The sequence below is a fragment of the Mytilus edulis genome, chromosome 7 (genome assembly GCF_963676685.1).
Source record: "Mytilus edulis chromosome 7, xbMytEdul2.2, whole genome shotgun sequence".
NCBI lineage: Eukaryota > Metazoa > Mollusca > Bivalvia > Mytilida > Mytilidae > Mytilus > Mytilus edulis.
In genome coordinates, this window is record NC_092350.1 from 79996333 (window position 1) to 80017462 (window position 21130).

Sequence of the window (21130 nt, forward strand, 5' to 3'; positions counted from 1 at the left end):
CCATGATATTGGCAACAATGTATGAGCACAACAAACAGAAATAATACATGTAATAGGTCAAATTGTCAAAAAATCTTAATCACTATAAATAACTCATGCAACAAAGAAACCAAAATGACTTAAAGGCACCCAAAGAAAATACGCAAAAATGCAAGAAAATATAACAAAACATGACTAAAGCGCAATAACACAATAGCAGGAAGTATAAGGACCCACCCAACTCCACATTTTATTGCCAAAAATGGAATAAACAGTATAATTTAAAATATACAAAGACATAAAAAAAAAAATACTAAAACAATTCAGATGATAAACAACACCAGTTACTAAACACTTTACTTCAAAACCATCATGTAAAGTTTGTGACATTCATACGGAATATTTATCAACAAGGTCAGGAATGTTCCGATGCACTACTGTAACATGTATGATAATGTAAATGCGAAATCTATCAAAGCTTATAAAATGTAGGTTTAAAATCTCACAACACTTTTTTCACATTTGACGAGAAATTATTTCATACTTGTTTGTATGTTTTGAAGACTCTGTATTGCCTCTTGTAATGATATAGTCGGTAATATGTTGTTTTCAAATAACACGCGTGTCCTTGGGTATTAGTGCATGTTATTTATATAAATGTTGTGCTTGACATATAAAACATTATCCCACTTTTCCAAAGTATGTTCAAGCTATTGACATTAGGATAATTTTTCTTGGAATGTTCTTGATCCAGTAAATATATAATTTTAAAATATTATCTGTATAACATGTGAACACTTGAACGATTTTATAACAAGTGAGTGTTTGGACACCCTAAGGTCAAGTCCGTCGAATATCTGATGATTATTATAAGGACGAATGAAAGGGGCGTACACAATTTGTAGCCCGGTTCCTTTGATGAGTGTACAAATGTAATTAGATAAGTTCAAATATATAATTTTACTTGACAACGGCAACCATGAAAATATCGGCGACTCTTTTCACAAAAAAAGTTATGATTCAAATTGATCGTACGTTATACTGAAATGTTTATGCCTTACGAGTAATTTCACTCGTAAGATTTTTTTGTGAAAAAATACACAGTTGTATTCTTCTGTAAAATGTGTACTAGCAAACTTTATTCACCAAAACAAGTACAATAAAGTCTGCTTTTTGGTTGGGTTGTTGTCTCTTTGACACATTCCCTATTTACATTCTTTATTTTATTTACAATTACATGATTTATCACACCAATGTCTTTTTTTCCTCATCATTGCATATCGTCTATAGAGGTGCATACCTTAATATAATGCATCTTTTGCAATGCTGGTCAATACACATCACCTAACAGAGTTTATTTTGCAGGTGGTTATATGTGTTCGTTTCTTCTAAATAAAGGCAACAGTAGTGAACGCTGTTCGAAGGTCATCAATCGATTTAGAGAAAACAAATCCGGGTTTAAAGCTAAAACCGTTTACAATGCGATTTATTTATCATAAAAGAAAAGATGTGGTGTAATTGCCAATGACCAACTGTCCAAAAACGATGAAAATGACACAGAAATTAACAACTATAGGTCACCGTACGGCCTTCAACAATAAGTATATCCATACCCATAGTCAGCTATAAAAGGCCCCGAAATGACAATGTAAAAGAACTCAAACGAGAAAACTAGCTGACTTATTTATGTAAAAAGAAATTAACGAAAAACAAATATGTAACACATAAACAAATTACAATCACGGAATTACAGGCTCCCGACTTGGGACAGGCACATACATACATGATTGGACGGGGTTAAACATGTTAGCGGGATTACTTTGACAGGGGAAATGAAAGTTAAAAGGAACACCAGATTGGTAATCAATGTTGAAAATGCTCCAATAGGCTCATATGTTATGTTAATGTCAGAGCCATATAAACCAATACTGGCAGGAAAATCAAGATTAATAATTTTCTACAACAGTTAAATACAAGGGAATATTTTTGGGACTCATTTTTGTTCGAAACCGGATCTGACGTACTATGATTTGGCGGAATTACACCTGAAGAAAAAAGACCTTTTCATTGAATGTGTTTATTTAGGGAATTCAACTTTTCTGTGGAAAGGCTTATTGGGTTGATCCTGATTAATTTTTTTCTTCTACCGCCTTATTTATTTCCGTGTACATTTTGTTTCGCAAGATGTTTGATGTGTGATATCGCACAATTTAAGCGACTTTGAAATTGACCCTGCTTAAACGAATATGTTTCTCTGTGGGGTAAATAAACTCATCAAAGATATTAGGATTAAATTTATAAATACGCTAGACGCGCGTTGGATATTCCCCCACAAAACACTCTTTTCCTTGTTATAGCGTCTCCTCCGTAACCGTAAAAAAGCGACTAATTCATTTTACCAAGTTGCTCGCTGTATCCTCAGGATTTTTTCACAAAGGAGAAAGTCCGGTAAGGGCCGATTTTGGCCTCAAAAATCAGGTGTATCTGATGTAAGATTTTGGACACCTTTAAAACACATGAGTGTCTACTTCAGTCGATTTAATTAGTTTATGTGAGATCTAAATTTGAACTGGTTTATTCATTAAAGACGCTCAAATGCAAGCTTAAATATGAAAAATCTATCAAATATGCCATAATATGTCACTTTTCAGATGGTTTTTGTCAAATATGAAAGTGGGCGCATCCGTGTTCATACTCAATCTTTATATATGTTATATATTATCAACAAAACAACTTAAGTTTAGACATTAAGAATGAACTCAAATGCGACCACTTCCATTTCAGACGGAAACCGTCCAAAATTAACCAAAATGTTAAAATTTCGAAGATTTCAGTGATTTAACATAACTTAATGACTCCAGTACACGATACAAGTACGTTGTATTGTAAACAAACAGCCCATATTTATGTAACACAATAAAAAACTAAAAGTTTACATTTGAAACATTTTTTAAAACTGCTATATTTTGGAGCAAAAAAAGGGTGTTACTGGGCTTACTCCTTTGACGAAGACTCCATATGAGAGTTATTTCTCCTTCTGTATTTGACAAAAGTGATACATTTATGTAAAGCATGAATGATAGGTGAAAGTAACCAAAGGTATATGTATTTCGGGTTTTTGGTTCACTAAAATGAAACTGCGGTCAAGGTCATTAAGACCTCGCCTTGTTTTGTTATCTTCTCTGTCACTTTTAAAGATATCTATTATACTAAAAGAACAAGGTATGATGCGTAAGCCGTCATGGTGAAAAAAAAACGACAAATCAAAGAATTCAACTTTATGTAAAGCTAAAAGAGGGACGAAAGATACCAGAGGAACACTCAAACTCGTAAATTGAACATAAACTGACAACGCCATGGCTAAATAGTTATCAAAGGTACCAGGATTATAATTTAGTACGCCAGACGAAAAATGAAAAAGACAAACAGACAAACAATAGTACACATGACAAAACATAGAACCCAAAAGAATACCCCTTCCCCCCACCCCCAACAAAAAAAACCAAACACAAAACAACTATGTGTGATCTCCCGTGCTCCGGAAGGGTAAGCAGATCCTGCTCCACATGTGGCACCCACCATGTTGCTTTGTGATAACAAATCCAGTAAATAGTCAATAGTCCAACTCGGTAGGTCACATTCATGAAAGGGAATTGGATTGTAGTTATGACGTAAAGAACATACTATAGGATTCTGGTGTTGATTAAAAATTACACAATTCAAGACCCTTTTGTTTTCCACATAATCTATTTTGCCAATAGTTAACAAGTTCCAGGTCGAATCCGATACCGATACCAATAGTATATTCACCTGATACCTATTACCTTATCTGTACGTTCCGCATCTGACAGGCGCACCATTAAACGGTGTGTTTAGGATTTTCTATATACACGGGTCACAATCTGAGGGTTGACACTACTAAATTCATTCATTTTGACATTGTTTCCTATTGTTGTATTTTAATCAGCATGACTTTATAGGACGACAATACGAATACTTAAAGTCTAGACTTAAAATAAGGGGTATAGGTACAGTTTCCAATGTGTTAGCCGGCATAACGTAAAACGGCGAATCAAAGAATTCAATTTTATCTATGAATAATACAGGACAATGCTGTTGATTTAAAATTACTCTATTCTACGCCCTTTTGTTTTCCAAATAATTAATGTTACCAATAATTGAAAAGTTCAAAGTTGCGGGTTCAAACAAAAAGATTTTGAAAGCAGAGAAAACTGTGCATCTTATAATCAGCATGACTTTCTCAGATGACAATACCAATACTCAAAATCCAGGCTAAAATAAGGCCAACACATAGTTATATACTTTAATTCAGTCACGAACACGCAATATCGCGTTAGTGTTCTAGTATATATAAAAGAACTAGTGCCTCATTGTGATGAATATATGATACATTTGGTCTAAAATAATCCTTTGATATCTAATGGGAGGTTTTTTTCCCTGAAATGATTTAATTAAAGGTTAATTGCTTATTACTCCAACTTTATTCACAATAAAGCCATATGGTCTTTCAAACTGTTGGTTGAGATAGTACCTTGAAAAATATCAACCTGAAGTTACCTTAAAAACCGGAAGTTGCCATTTTACACTTTTGTTTTTATGAAAAAGCACCTAGAAACTATATATAAAACCCATATGATACGCATACATAAACCTATCATTAGAGACCTGAAGTGATCCTCAATAAACAGGAAGTACCTGATATCTCCCTTATTTTAGGCAAAAGTACATAGAAACCATATATTTTTTGAATCAGTATGACGAAACCTATGCTTGGACGCCAAAAGTAACTTTGAGTAATCTGAAAGTAGTTTCTCATCAATAATTTAGAAATTTTATGTGACAAGACCTTCAATTGTTCCAGACTGAGATTGTTTCATTTCTCTAGTATTTCACTGAAATAGCATACAAATTTAACAAATGAGAATACAAACTGAACGAAGGGATTATGCTTAATATTTATATGATTAAGACATAATCTTTAATTCAAACAGTTTAATTGAGGTCTTGAGCTGGTATGTCAGTAACTGCTAGTAGTCCTTTGTTATTTTAAGTATAATTGTCATTTTGCTCAGTTTTTTTTCTGTTATATATTCTGACAACGGACTCGGACTTTAAGTAAACTGAGTTTTACTGTGCGTATTTCTGTGTGTTTATTTATTCTAAATTGAATGGAGGTATAGGGGAGGGTTAATATTTAAAAAAAAAACATATTTAACCCCGCTGCATTTTGCGCCTGTTCCAAGTCAATAGCTATATAGCCTGTGGCCTTTGTTAGTCTTGTATGTTTATTTTACTTTTAGTACATTTATATGTTTTTGAGTTTTGTGTGAAATCGATTTTCACTTAACACAATTGATGGGCCAGCTTAGGCCCACCTCCGATTGCCAGATTTTTCGCTGTGTTGGCCTTCAGCTGTGACAGATTACACATTTACATTCTCAATTTTACCATTTAGAACAGGAGAGGAGGTATCATTCCGGAAAGTAAACATTTGGCAAATAATTGAAAGCTAATAGTGACAAGTCCAGAATGAAATTTCTAACCATTTTCATACTTTTACTAGAAATAAGTACTAGTATTCGTTTTTAAGTTCTGCAGAATATTATAACAAAACTATTAAAAGAAACAAATATTTAATTTCAGTAAAAAAGCCTTTTATCATACGAATCTTCTAGATTGCATGGATATTTTGAAACATGTCATAAATAAAACATTAAAGTGGTTATTGTAAATACAGTCTTACTGTTTATATAGATTTTCAAATCAGCGTTTTTAATGTTTTACCAATCTTTTTCATAGATGTCTCCATATACAGACTTGAAGAGTCTTACACTGTCTCCATATGACTCGACGATAAAGCTTGTGTCGGTTCTCTCTCTACGACAAACATCATTCTCTACGCATAAAGTTAACCAGCCTTTTCCCGTTTCGATTTTAGTGTATGATCCAGCTCCAACTGTTCTTCTGTATGCATGCCCACCATATGCCAAAGATACTCTGATTGAATGATCTGTGTTATTAACAACATAAGTGTTATCTCTACCTAATATAAAAACAAAATCAAAAGATAAAGATTAAAATTAAAATATTATATAAACAAATCATAATATTTTTGTCTTCTGTTCGTGTTATATCTTTAATATCGTGCTCTTTGTCAGTGTGCCATTATTCTGTGTAATAATTTGTTTATATTCATTATTGTCAAGTTACAATAAAAATCGTATTATATTGGTCATATTCCCGAATGTCTTGGGTAAACAAATCGAAATTTTGTGTCCTCAATTCTCAACTTGTGTTTGCCTCTAACCCCTTTTTTAATGAGGGTATTTGTGTAGCCAAAACGCGCTTCTAGACTTCTAAACTGGGTATTTTTGTGCGCTTTTTTAAAACGACACCAGCATTCAAGGTGTTTTCATTTTTCGAGGTCTGATATATTGACCTATTTACAAATGTACTATTTTTGAATGAAAAACACTTGTGTAAAAGACAACGAAGAATAAGACTAAGATTCAAGAAGAGGTATAAGTATATAGAATATCGACGATTTAAACAATTCGGCAGACTTTTATTTGAGATTGAAGATGTTGAAGTTTATCCATATAAACAGAGATTTTTATAAAAAAAAGGTAACAAAGGTTTAAAGGTCAGAAGTTGAACGGGAAACTAAAGTCTTTATGAAAACTTACCCCACCAGGCATTAGTATTTTCTAACCAGAACACACAAACTAGAACGAGCGCAGTAAACAGCTTTGACGACATTCTTCCTGTGAAGACAAAGTTTTTGATGATAAATAAGATTGTTCGGAAATTTTATTTTACTTTCTATCAATTCCGCTTTACTTTCTTAATTGTATTCCAATATTCTTTACTGCTACACTGATTTATGCATATGGAAAATAAGAAGTATGATTGTAAATGAGACAACTCTCCACAAGAGACAGAAATGACACAGAATTTAACCACTATAGGTCACCGTACGGCCTTCAACAATGAACAAAGCCCATACCACATAGTCAGCAATAAAAAACATTTTTTGTAAAACAATTGAAACGAGAAAACTAACTAACACATCAACAAACGACAACCACTTAATTGCAGGCTCCTGACTTGGGACAGACAAATACATATAGAATGTGGCGGGGTTAAACATGTTAACTGGATCCCAACCCTCCGATCCCCTTCTCGGGACAGAGCTGTAACAATACAAAATAAGAACAAACTATCAAAATCAGTTTTAAAAGGCTTAACTCATCAGAAGCATACAAATAGAAATAAATCTAACTAAACAGAGTGCATGGACGCGGCCGGATATTTGTATAACCCAACCAAAAAAAGACACTAAGCACTAATCTGAGAGTACTTGCAGTTACTGACAGCTAGTTGAAATCCATTAACATGTATGTATATTTGCGTTTTATTAAATCACATTTCACTATCAAACTTTCAAGACAAAATCATTCATTTGACCATCATATTTAACAAGAGAATTTTTTTGGCAATTTTCATTTTAAACTTTAAAAGTTACAAATGAGGAAAAACTTACCAGAGTTTGAAGATTAGCAATTACTATAAATGTATTAACTTCACAAATACAGCAGTATAAATAGTTACGTTACCAAGCACCTCTTTGGTTACAAACGGAAATTAGTAGTTAAATTACTTATCATCAGGCAAATAGGTGCTTAGATATGACCTTCTATTAGTGTTCTTGGAATCAAATAATGTCAAGTCTGTAATTAAAATAAGTTTAAAATAGCACATTACCCCGGACAAATGTACTACCAACCCTTGTAAACAATAATTTCTGTTTGTTGTCTTTAGTTAAAATAGTTCTACCAGACACCTACCCATTTAAACAAAGGCAACATTAGTATACCGCTGTTCAAAACTTATCAATCGATTGAGAAAAGTTACAAACTAAAACTGAGGGAAACGCATCAAACAAGTTTTAAGATTATTTAAGAACAGGTATGATTGATATCACCAATTATAGTTTTGTCCTTAATTTACCTCGTCTATAGTGGCATATACCTTAAAATAATGCATTGATCAACTCATAAGTTTTATACTAATATATTTATGTAATTAATGTCACTTAAGAAAATTCATTTTTCAAAGTCATTACAAAATTTCATGACTTCTAAAGGGTGTTATATTAAAATTCGTACTTTATTTGGCCTTTTTAAAGGAGTAGGTTCAGTAAACCCCTTTTTGGCCCCAAAATATAGCAGTTTTACAAAATTGTTAAAATGTAAACCTTTAGTTATTTATTGGACAGTAGAATGCTTCTGCTATATAAATATGGGCTGTGTTTGGCAATAAAATGCACATATATCCGGTACTAGCACCATTAAGTCATGCTAAATTACTGAAATCCTCACAATTCTAGCATTTAAGTTAAATTTTAGACGGTTTTCGTGTAAAACGAAAGTGGCCGCATTTGTGTTCATCCTTAATATTGAAATGTAAGTTGTATTTTATGATAATACATAACATATATAAAGGTTAAGGATGAACACGGATGCGGCCACTTTCATTTTTACCAAAAACCATCTGAAAAGTGACATTTTTCGGCATATTAGGTAGATTTTTCATATTTGAGCTTGAATCGGATCGTTTTCAATGACTAAATCTGTTAAAGTCTTTCACATAAACTAATTAATTCAAATAAAATAGACACTTAAGTGTTTAAAAAGTGGTCAAAATCTTTCGTCAGATGAACCTGAAATTTGAGGCCAAAATCGGTCCTAACCGGACCTACTCCTTTATTTGATTTGAGCGTCACTGGTGAGTCTTTTGTAGACGAGACACACTTCTGGCGCAAATACTAAATTTCGATTCTGGTATATATGACGAGTTTATTTATAAAACTAATAATGGCAAGTATTTGATTCCTAATTGTTTCACCATAAAGAGAGACACCTTCTATTATAATCAATTTAGGCTTTAATTAAATTAATGAATAAAGAACACTAAATCATATTATACTATATATCGTTACTATTAATTCTCAAAACTCAATAAAGTAGATTTAGTATGTATATGAGAGGCTCCTGAAGCTCAATCATATATGTGTTTTTAAATAAATATGAATATTTTATAAAACCAGTTTGATAGTTCGTGCATCCAATGTAAATATAGAGTGTTCTCAATTTCGATTTGATATGCAATATAGCCGGTTATTTTCGCGGATAGTACAAAATCGCCAAAATAAATTCCTCCAATTAAAAAAGGTATTGACAAAAGTTTTATATCCGACAAAATGATAACCGCCAAAATATTTCGTATACCTTATTCAATGAAAATCGCGAAATTAATCTGCTGTACGATTTTGTGCGCTTACATCAGTTATCACGCTCTAATGGGCCCTGTTCAGAGATATAAGTCTTTCAAAATGGGAAGTGTTATAAGGCTATATTTAGATATGAGTTTGATTTTGTGGAAAGACTCCCGTTTCTTTCGAAAAATCATCACAATATTGCATTATCCCTGACGATCGATCGTGATACCAGCAGAATTACTGATGTCATCACAGTTTTGTGAAAATTTTAATCCGTAACTCCGAATAAACTCATCGGGCATAAAGTGCTTATTTTGCGCCTTACTAGCATTTCATCTACAAAAGATTCATCAGTGAATCTCAATTAACAACAAATAAATAGGCTAAAAAAAATATCAAATTGAAGAGCATTTAGGACCCAAAATATAAGATATCGACAATTCTACTAATTTTATTTTAATTTGTTTTTACTTTTTGCGTAGGTTAATAAATTTTACTTAAATAAGTATATATGGACAAAAAAGAAGGCTGAAAAGGAAGGCAGTAATAATTGTGATGAAAGCTGACTTCCTTTTTAAGTTGAAACAATCAAGAATAAGGACTATCTCAAATATTAAACGTGATAGGAGAAAGTAATTACTTTTATACGTTTAATACATTAAACACTAATAAGTCACATAATTCGATACTGACTTTGCAAAACAAATGTTGATCAAATATATAACTTGATGTGGCGTTGTCAGTTGTTATAGATTTATGAGTTTGACTGTCCCTTTGGTATCTTTCGTCCCTCTTTGGATACCATTCGGGTGGTTTTTTCGTGATTGAGCTTTTGATTTGGTCATTTTATAACGGAATTTCCGTTTCGAATTTCCTTTGGAGTAAGCATTTTTGTTATTTTACTTTTTCCAAAATATACATCAGTCTTATGACTTGATAAATACAATGTAATGGCTATGCAACTGTAGACATTGAACATATATAATATAGGTGAAATCAATGAGACTTTTGTTTAAGTGAATAAGTATTTGGTAAAACATGCTTAACAGAAAAATGATCATGGTGTTAAATGCTAATATACTAATAATAAAGGTTACTGTAACGCAAAGATACATATTTAAGGAATGACTGTAATATTTTTTCTGTCTATGAAGAAATAACATAAAAAATTTGGTGCACACTGAATAACGCGCGTAGCGGGTTATTTAACAGTGTGCACCACATTTTTTATGTTATTTCGAATAGACAGAAAAAATATTACAGTCATTTCTTATAATTTAATTCTAAATTCCATTGTTAATAAACAGTAGAAAACCATGAAAAAACGTTGATGACGTCACGGTCACATGACTAAAATATGTCTATGGGCTCATAACAAAATAACGTCAGCCAATCAGAAGACGTGTTACATCCAAAATTAAATTATTTACAGATCATTTCCGAGAGCAATAGAAAAACCCAGAGACAATCTTGAGATAACTTGGATTGAGTTTTAAATGTGAGGAATGTTTTGGAAAATTTGATTAGGTTAGTGTTAAAAAACTATCCCACTCATCTATAAAGACTGGACATCTTGTTGATACACACACGTATTACATGATTATCAATTATATGGTCATTTCATATAAATTCACTGTTAGCAAAAGTATGAACTTTCGAAACGATAATTATTTTCTTATCCAAGGCATAGATCACCTTAGCCGTATTTGGCACAACGTTTTGGAATTTTGGGTCATAAATGCTCTTCAATGCTTTTCAACTTTGAACTTGTTTGGCTTCATAAATATTTTGATATGAGCGTCACTGATGAGTCTTATGTAGACGAAACGCGCGTCTGACGTACTAAATTATAATCCTGGTACCCTTGATAACTATTTACACCACTGGGTCGATGCCACTGCTGGTGGCCGTTTTGTCCCCGAGGGTATCACCAGCCCAGTAGTCAACACTTCTGTGTTGACATGAATATCAATAATGTGGTCATTTGTATGAATTTCCTGTTTACAAAACTTTGAATTTTTCGAAAAACTAAGGATTTTCTTATCCCAGGCATAGATTACCTTAGCCGTATTTGGCACAACTTTTTAAAATTTTGGATCCACAATGCTCTTCAACTTTGTACTTGTTTGGCTTCATAAATTTTTTGATATGAGCGTCACTGAAGAGTCTTATGTAGACGAAACGCTCGTCTGGCGTACTTAACTATAATCCTGGTACCTTTGATAACTACTTCAACTTTGTCCTGTTTGGCTTTCTAACTATTTTGATCTGAGTGTGGCTGATGAGTCTTATGTAGAGGAAACGCTCGTTTGTCGTAATAAATTATTAGCCTGGTACCTTTGATAACTAATTAAACAAATCAAATTGTTATACATATTTATTAGACATAACTGATATAAATAGTTACAAACTTTCGACTCAGACTGTAAAACAATGTTAACTGAAAAAAGGTCAATTGACAAGAATACGAAAAAAAAGACTGATCTTCTATTTTTGTCCATCCGATGAGTTAAGCCTTTTCCAACCGATTTGTATAGTTCGTTCTTATGGTGTACTGTTATACCACTGTCCCGTGTTAGGGGGAGGGTTAGGATCATGCTAACATATTAAACCCCGCCACATTATTTATATATATGTATATATATATTATATGACTGTCCCAAGTCAGGAGCCTGTAATTCAATGGTTGTCGTTTGTTTATGAGTTACATATTTGTCTTTCGATCATTTTGTTTTTTATAAATAAGGCCGTTAGTGTTCTTGTTTGAATTGTTTTACATTGTCATATCGGGGGCTTTTATAGCTTACTATGCGGTATGGGCTTTGCTCATTGTTGAAGGCCGTACAGTGACCTATTGTTGTTAATGTCTGTGTCATTTTGGTCTCTTGTGGACAGTTGTCTCATTGGCAATCATACCACATCTTCTTTTTTATATGAACCTAAATGTTTACCACGCCATTATTGCAGATTAAATCTATGATGGCCTGTTCTTGCTTCCGAATAATAAAACCAGATAGATATGCTTCATATTTTTACTGGATGTGATGAACTAATTAAAGCTGTAAACAGGATCATTGGAAACATCTAGTTGAAACTGCTTCCGGGTGCAGGCTGTTCTTCCTGTATTGAAGTTCCATGTGTGGCCTATGGTTGCTGCTTTTTACTTTTTCGGGTTGTTGTTTCTTTGACATCTCCCCCCTATCCATGTTTCAGCAGTTTATTATGGGCAGCAATTGCACTGCTGTAAAAGCAGACTTTAATCTGTACAGTTATAAATCCTTTTACGGCCAAACGTAGAAAAGATCCATTTTCTAAATAAATTCAATTAACACCACCTTATTCAGTTTTATGTCCACCGTATTATGAATCCTAATGACTATATTTCAAATCAAAACATGGATTTTTCTGGGTTTTTTTAATTTTATATTATAAAAAATAGCAACTATACAGTATATGGAAACAACTAAAAATTGGAATGAGTTAGTAGAAAAACGAGTTGGTAAAAGTACGACTGTTCGCATATTTCAGTGTCCACACCTGTTAGTTCTTGTACTTACTTAGAGACGACGTCAAAAATTCAATGTAGGATTAAAAAAAAATCATATAGTTTTTTCACTGTCCCCCCTCTTTACTTAATTTGAGAATTTTTTTTTTTACCAACAAGGATATATGTAAAATTGATGTCAATTAAACAAAACTTGCAGCAATTTTAAAAGATAAAACCATAATAGGTCAAAGTATGGTCGTCAACACGGAGCATTAGCTCACCCCGAACAGCAATATTAAGTACCCCAAAACTATGCGGTATGACTTTGCTAATTTTGAGGCCGCACGGTGACCTACAATTATTAATTTTCTGTCATTTGGTCTATTGTTAACAGTTGTTTCAATCATACACATCTTCTTTTTTTATAGCAAAATATTTTGAGGTTTTAAGTCGAAAATTGTTTGAAAAATTAAATAACATTATATTATATTTTGTTTTTAAATGGCAGGTGTTTTGTCAACCATATTCACTGATCAAATTCTATTTCCTTTCTACTTGTAAAGACACTACTTTTTAAGAGTACTTATTTTTAGTAGGTAAGTGTTAATATATACATATCAAAAAGGATATGATACAGTACTGTTACTTAAGTATTTTATTTCATATCAAATTTAGTCGATGCATATGGCGTATGTCACTTAACCTGACTGTCCCTCTGGAATCTCTCGCCCCTTTTTTAGTGATCGAATAAATAAAAAGTAAGAATAACTTGATGACCAGACTAGGATATCATAATGTCATATTGTCTAATAACCAGTCCCCGAGGATATCTTCAGCTCACTAGTCAGTACTTCTGTACTGACATGATTTAACAAACTTTTCTAAAATTATCTGTTTATACATTTTGAAATTATTAAGAAACTAAGGTTAAAACTCCCTCAGGCAAAGTTGACTTTAGATGAATTTGGCTATTTATTTTAGGTATTTCTTTGTCATATAGCTCTTCAACGGTTTCGGTACTTATACATCTTCGGACTTCAAATGTTTGGCTTTGAGCGTTCCTGATGAAGGGGAGTCCAGAAAAGTGCTTCGGACGCATGAAATTATTAAACGTGTTGTTTTCCATTTTTTCATATTGTTTTTGTTGATTTGGTTAAGTATAGTACATATATATAATTGAAGCAAAACAAACTAGAGAAATTAATTTTTCAGATTATTCAAATTCACTTTGAAAAAACAAATATTTCAACCATACCATCAAATTGAAATACTTAGTAATATAATATGCCAAACCAAGTGCACCATAACTAATACATACTAAAGTACAGCGGTACTTATATATTGTGTTCAGAGCATCATGTCTTAGCACATACCATACAATGATTTACAATATACTGTATAAAATACACATCTCTTCATCATATATGCACACCCTCAGCCCAATATTTATTTTCAAAAGAGGTATAACGTTAGTATGTGTCAACCAATAATAACAATATCCTTTATAAGTAATGGAAAATATGCAAAAACTTGACAACACAATTTCTGCGTGACAATTAATTCCATATCTAAGGAACGATAACAACTATTATTAAAATATTTCGTATAACACGACATGAGTTGTATTTCTTGTATAACTTTTTTATGAAGGTTATTTTCAAATAATATGTTGAATGTCGGAATGTGCATCTGATACTATTTACAATAGAGCTTCCAATTTACACTAGAGCTTACAAAGACAAAACTATATCTTAGTCCGCTACTTTCGGGAAAAGTTTATATTGACTCGTTCATGAAATCTGTTTTACTTCAAAGCACAAAAATACATTATTATCAGGCCCAACTTTGACAACTAAAACTTCAAGCATTATAAAATATCTTCATTGTAGACGTAAAAAGAATTATTTTTTGTCTGATTGGTAGTAGGGCACTCTCCAGCATAGAAAGAATTACTTGATTTAAGCTTTACGATTAGCAAATCGCATATTTATATAATGATGATTTTTAGCATTCTAAAATATCATAATGATAATAGCAATTATAACCAATCAATGAGTCTCGGATATATTAATGATAAATAAAATGATAATAGTCATGAGGGATGTAATACTCTCATTTGGAAATGAAAGCTGGTATACGATTTATTTCATCGGTTTCTTTGTGTACTTTTAGACCACATGACACCAAAAGGTCAGTTTTATTAAGTTATTTCAGAAAATCTTTTATGACAAAGCATGAGCAGTGATGATAAATAGATAAAAAAAAATAAAAAGGCAATACAAAAATAATTTTATTATGACAATGAATTCAGATGATTCAGATACAAAACAGTCAGTCAAATATAGACAATCGTAGTTTACCTATGTTCATTCTCTTCAAACGAAACATATTCATAACCCGAAAAATAAAAATAAATTCCGCTCTTTCGAAGAAATTCACGAAAGAAGCATTCAAAGCCATGCTACATAAATTAGGCCGTTAGTTTTCTCGCTTGAATTGTTTTACATTGTCATTTCGGGACCTTTTACAGCTGACTATGCGGTATGGGCTTTGTTCATTGTTGAAGGCCGTACGGTGACCTATAGCTGTTAATTTCTGTGTTATTTTGGTCTCTTGTGGAGAGTTGTCTCATTGACAATCATACCACATCTTTTTTTTTTATTATATATAAGTATGTTTTCCTGTTTATAATGAGAAAAGAATATAGTGAGGTCAAATATGTTTAAATGCCTGCCATTAGACTGCCTGTAGATTGACAGTTTTAATAAGATAAACTGTTAAAATTAATAGAAAAGGTTATACGGTTTGACTTTTGATCATGGTTGAAGAGCGTACGATGACCTATAGTTGTCAACATCCTTGTTCTTTGGTGGATGTTCAGTCAGGACTCTACTTCGTCAAAATTATCTCCCCATTACGCCAGTTCTTTTTCACAATCGTAGAAATGGAAGCCATTGTAGGGATGACGCGCTGCCAATTTTCCTCTCGGCAACCGATAAATTTATCCACATTGCACCATTACGATCCTTATATGTCAGTTGTAATTTAAAAGACAAATGTATCAACTAGCTAATGAGCATTAGTTAATGATCTTGTCTGCATTGATTTAACTTAAAACTATTGTCTGATCGGTTGTCAGGTGGAATTTTCGAAAATTCATAAACATTTAAAAAAAAATTCTAATTAAATATTTCCTGGAAGGGCAGACTAGATTTTTTTAGTGGTTGAAGACTATAAACCCTAGTTTTCACACACAAAAAATTATAATTTTTCGAAGATATGCATTTTCATCATCCAACTTGAAAGACTGTCGTCAAGTACTTTCAGTAAAAAAATAGCTATTCGAACACACCTACTCTGTTTTTGTGATTCATTAGATAGGTTTTTCACTTGACCCATATATTTCATCTTTTAGTACTGTGATTTTTTTTATGTTATAAAGTCAACCTGTAGCTTTGATATATAAAAATGATAGAATCTGAAGCGAGACGATGTATGAAATTTTCTTGCTTTGTACGATATCAAGACAAAATATTCAACTCAAACACGCCGGAACATAAAAAGGTGCACTCGATTTTCTCTTTTCGATACAATTGTTACCCATTTTTTGGAATTTTTTCTTGAGTCACATAATGGAAGGGCAGACACGAAAATTACTGAACTAATAGATTGATATGTTTTCCGTCCGTGGTAAATTTTTTTTTTAAATCGGAGGTTATGCATTTTCTACATCCAACTTGAAAGATACCCATGTCGTCGACTTGATATCTAATGTTCTGCTTAACTATGTACTAAATAAATTGAAAACTTATGCAAATGGTGTTTTCAAAATAAAACTTTTGTCACTATAGTAAACATTACAGTAAGCATTTATCGCCTTCTCTAACAAAGAGCTTCGATTCTTTTGTTCTATTTCAACCTGGTTTCCGACTGGTTGTCAATCATACAACATTTCCTTGTTTACATATATTTTTAAATGCCAATTTAGAGATTTTATCCTATTTTCACGGTTCACTGAACATAGAAAATGATAGTGCGGATGGGGCATTCGTGTACTTGGGACACATTCTTGTTTTAGATTACTTTTATTTCCCAAATTACAGAAAATCACTGATTTTTTTACTTATTAACCTTAACATAACACGTTATTTAGAGACAAGATCATGTGTGTGAAAAGGATAACTCTGTGAATGCAAAATATAGATATCAACAAAATGTTCGTCCAAATGTGTTTATAATTGGGTGGAAATATGACTTGTGTTAATTAAGTTATGGGTGGAACTTTTAATTTAGAATTAAATGTTTCTTTTTGTATCTTCATTTAGATTTAGGTACAGCTTAACAAATTAAACAAAATAATTTTATATATGTTATAAATAAAGGCAACAGTAGTATACCGCTGTTCAAAACTCATATATATCAAGGTTAGAATCAATTGAACACAATTTGAAGGTTGTATGGCTTAGGTCAGGTAGACAATAGATACAACGAACCTTTAAATGTTCAGAGGATGTGGCCCTTGAATGATGAAGAAGTTGTACTTTCATTCCTTAAAATCTTCGAAGTAGTACCGTATATATAGCGGGTTATTTTCGCGAGTGTAAAATTTCGCGATTTTCATTGAATAAGGCACTAGTATACGAAATATTTTAGCGGTCATTATTTTGGCGCATTCAAACTTTTATCAATACCTTTGCATGTACACTTATAAATTTGTGGAATTTATTTTGGCGATTTTGTTTAATCTGCGAAAATAAGCGAAAATTTACACCCCGCGAAAAAACCGGGTATACGGTGATTACGCCATCTAGTTAACTAGTTATCAAAATGATTTACGATGATGCAGGTGCTTTGGTTTGAGGCAACTGCATATAATCAAACTACGTTTATCATTGTTGAAAATAATTACTTTCATACATATAAACATCAGGTCAAAGGGGCTTGTAACTGTACGTTATAAATTACTTAAGATACATAATAATCCTTCGGCAAACATGAGGACACAAGATGTTCTCCTTATCTGTTTTATTTGTGTTTGTATATCATATACAAGTAAGTATCTATTTTATATCAAACTGGCATTAGTAATATGTGATAGTAGTTCTTCTTTTGGAATAAGGTTAAATGATTAGATAGTTTAGTTATAACTTAAGCACATACTGAAACAATATTTTCGTAGACATTGTCAGATATGTGAAGAAAAAATTCAGTGAAGCCATAAGAATTTAAAAATATATAGGATGAAAAGAGAGTATATCAAATTAGTCTCAAACACAAGCGATGAACTGCTTTATTATGTTTTGCTTATAAAACTTTTTTCGGAACTATTTATTTTTAAAATATTCCATTGAACTTTGTAAAAAATAATAACATTAGAAGATGATTTTAAAACACACATTATTAAAGTATTTTTCATTTATTTTTTAGGAACAGTAAAAGATTTGCCTAGCCGGGATTCATGGGAACATTTTGATTCAGAATCCTGGGAAAGTTCTGATTTTGATTCGTTTGAGAGTTCTGACTCAAATATTTTGGGGCGGTCTGCAAATATAAATCACAGAACACCAGACTTGACCTCCAGACGAAATGTCGGGTTAGATATTTGGGAAAGTTCTGATTCTGAAATATCGGACAGTTCTAACTCAAATAATTTGAAAAAATATGCATACCACAGTTATGATTCCGATGATAAATCTGATAAAGACGATTCTGGTTCTTGGGAATGGGATTCAAATGAGGAGTCTAATGAAGTCCGCAAAAAGTCGGTAACGTCTGATTTATACGATAGTGGTAGTTGGGAAGATTCTGATTCTGATTCTAGTGATTGGAGACAAGTAACAGACGGCTCAAGACATGTAATAAAGATAAATAAAAGAAAATATAAAAGTTTCGATTCTGATAGCATAGACAGTGACAGCTACGATTCTGATGAAGAATTAAATGTTCTTAAAATAGGGTCTAGGAAGAGATGGAGGGATCAAAGATTAAGCCGGAATCCAGAGTTTGGTGAGACTGAAATCGATGAACCAGCTGTTTCGATAAAACATACTATTATCAAACAACAGTCAAATAGGAAAAGGAAGTTTAGAGATGATGACAGTTTTGACATGGATTCAGATGTTAGTGACAGACGTAACGACCGAACAGATAAATTGTTTACACAAAACGTTATGAAGCGAAATCGTGAAAATAACAAAAAAGATAGATTTAACTGGAATTCAGAAAGTAGTGACGATGGCAATGATTCAAATAAATGGGGAAAACAAACCAATCTAAAACAAAGGTCTGAAAGTGACGATGAAGATGATAGCTTTGATTGGGATTCAGATTCAGATTTTTGGACGAAGCCAAACAAAATAAGATGGTCTAAGAAAGTAAATACTGTAGAAGAAAATAACAGATTTGATTTCAATTCTGACATAGGTAATACGAAAAGAGACGATTCCGTTGACCTGATTAAACAAAGCAGTCTGATTCGAATAAAGAATAACGGAAATATCAGACGAAATAATAAAAGGGTAGACATGGATTCAGACAACATTAACGACAATTCAAACAATGAGCTATACCCGATCATCAGCCAAGAATCAAATAAAGAGTATAAAGAAATAGAAGATAACAATTCGAACAATCGGTTAAACGCGATCAACAGACAAGAACCAAATGATGGGCATAAGGATATAGGCAATCATAATGCTAATAGAGGTGTAATTAATATCGTTTTGCCTCACTTGAATATTCCGAAAAGGAATGGAGATAATGGCATGTTTTTCAGGAATAAAAAAATGAATCTTTTTGAAAAGGAAAGTGAAGAAAGAGGAAATGACAAGCGTCAAATAATTCAAAAGCGGCCGAATTTTCTTCATTCAAGAAATAACAACTCGTTAGTTCGTGCGTCAAAGCTTGGTAAATTTATGTTTCCAAATTTGGGACGGAATGAGGGAGAGGAAAATGAGATCGAAGATGACTAACGCGATTTAGAAGACAACGTCGCATGAAATTTTTTTTTAGCCATGACATGCATATACCATTTAGATAACAGCAACTTCTAAATTCTGTAAAATAAATGGGAAAATTAGCTTGATCCTTTTTTTCTCAATATTAAGTCGAATACATGCTTCACAATAAACGAAACACCCAAATAAAGTTACAAATATATTTTTTTTTTATATTGGTGCCATTTGGAAACATGGATTGATAAGGATATCGTAATCGATGCTTGATTAAAGTTATATTCTGATAAATCATATTTGAAACCCCTCACAGAGTACTAATAAAATTAGAATGTCTATTTGGTTGAATGCACCAAACTCAACATGATAAAAAAAAGTCGCACTGTCAATAAAGTCACAACTGATATTTTTGTACAAAACTCTCCAGATTCTAATGTCCCTCTTATTTACCGATCAGACTTGAAAAAGGTAAAATCATAAAAATACTGAACCCCCAGGTTTCAAAACGGAAAATCCCTAACCAAGTGGCAAAATCAAAATAATTGAAAAGCTCAAACACATCAAACGAATTGATAGCTTTCAGATTTGATACAGACATTTCCTTATATAGAAATTGGTGGATTAAACCTTCAAGTTCGTTTTATAGCTAGCTTTGAAAGGACTGAAGAATTCCTAATTTTACAATTTAAAGGCTATACTTTGACTGCTGTCAAATGCACCCTTTGCCATTCGCATAAAATAAATAGATTGCATCAATTATAATTATAAATAACTGCTTATCGTTCAAAAACAATTGTGTCATGTATTTTTCATGGCTTAAACAAATTCTGATGGTACAACTAAAACGGTTCTGTATTTTTTTAAACAGACGTACAGAGTTGAAAATCAATGCTCGATGTAACTGGATCTGTCATTGTTTCACTCCTTAAAAAACAAACGATAGTATATGTTGATCGCTGCCTGAAAAACCTATATAAATGTATAGGGTATTTAAATTACGCTGCCTGAAAAACCTATATAATGTAAAGGGGTTTCAAGCTAAAAAAAAAACCAATTACTAATCTATGTACCAGCAATAGTAAATCAATGAAAAAAAAATAGTATTTATCAACACTGATTCCGCTTTGCAAACATCAGTCAACTATTTGTCGGTTCTCATATGCCATACAATATATCCCTTATTTCTATCCGGTTACAATGAAAAAGACCGGTGACAACCATTTCTTTGAGAACATTTTTGCCTCCAGATAAAGAATTGTCAATGTCAACAATATGTTTCTGCGGGGTTTTTTGGTGTTTTTTTTTTAAATAAAATTGTTATTACCATGTATTGCTATTTGTTTATTTTGTTTTGTGTGTGTGCTGTGTACAATTTCCTTTAAGGGTACATCAGACAGACCGAAGTGAAGA

General features: G+C 32.3%; 1 protein-coding gene and 1 long non-coding RNA gene across 2 annotated transcripts; one reads left to right on the forward strand and one right to left on the reverse strand.

Moving 5' to 3' along the window:
* Nucleotides 1-5616: 5616 nt before the first annotated feature.
* Nucleotides 5617-7678, reverse strand: LOC139482314 (uncharacterized). Its single transcript, XR_011654828.1, has 3 exons — nucleotides 7544-7678; nucleotides 6687-6764; nucleotides 5617-6043 (listed from the first exon to the last, which is right to left on the reverse strand). It is a non-coding gene; the product is annotated as an uncharacterized lncRNA (long non-coding RNA).
* A 10083-nt stretch (nucleotides 7679-17761) lies between these two features.
* Nucleotides 17762-19738, forward strand: LOC139483442 (dentin sialophosphoprotein-like). The gene is made up of 2 exons (XM_071267465.1): nucleotides 17762-17819; nucleotides 18195-19738. The coding sequence occupies exons 1-2, from the start codon at nucleotides 17762-17764 to the stop codon at nucleotides 19736-19738; spliced, it is 1602 nt and encodes a 533-aa protein (XP_071123566.1).
* The last annotated feature ends 1392 nt before the right edge of the window (nucleotides 19739-21130 follow it).

What these genes read in the sequence shown, in the direction of transcription:
- LOC139483442 (XM_071267465.1), top strand. Translation starts at nt 17,762, where the DNA reads ATGAGGACACAAGATGTTCTCCTTATCTGTTTTATTTGTGTTTGTATA. An exon ending in TGTTTGTATATCATATACAA is followed by an intron (nt 17,820 to 18,194) that starts GTAAGTATCTAT and finishes TTTATTTTTTAG; the next exon opens with GAACAGTAAAAGATTTGCCT.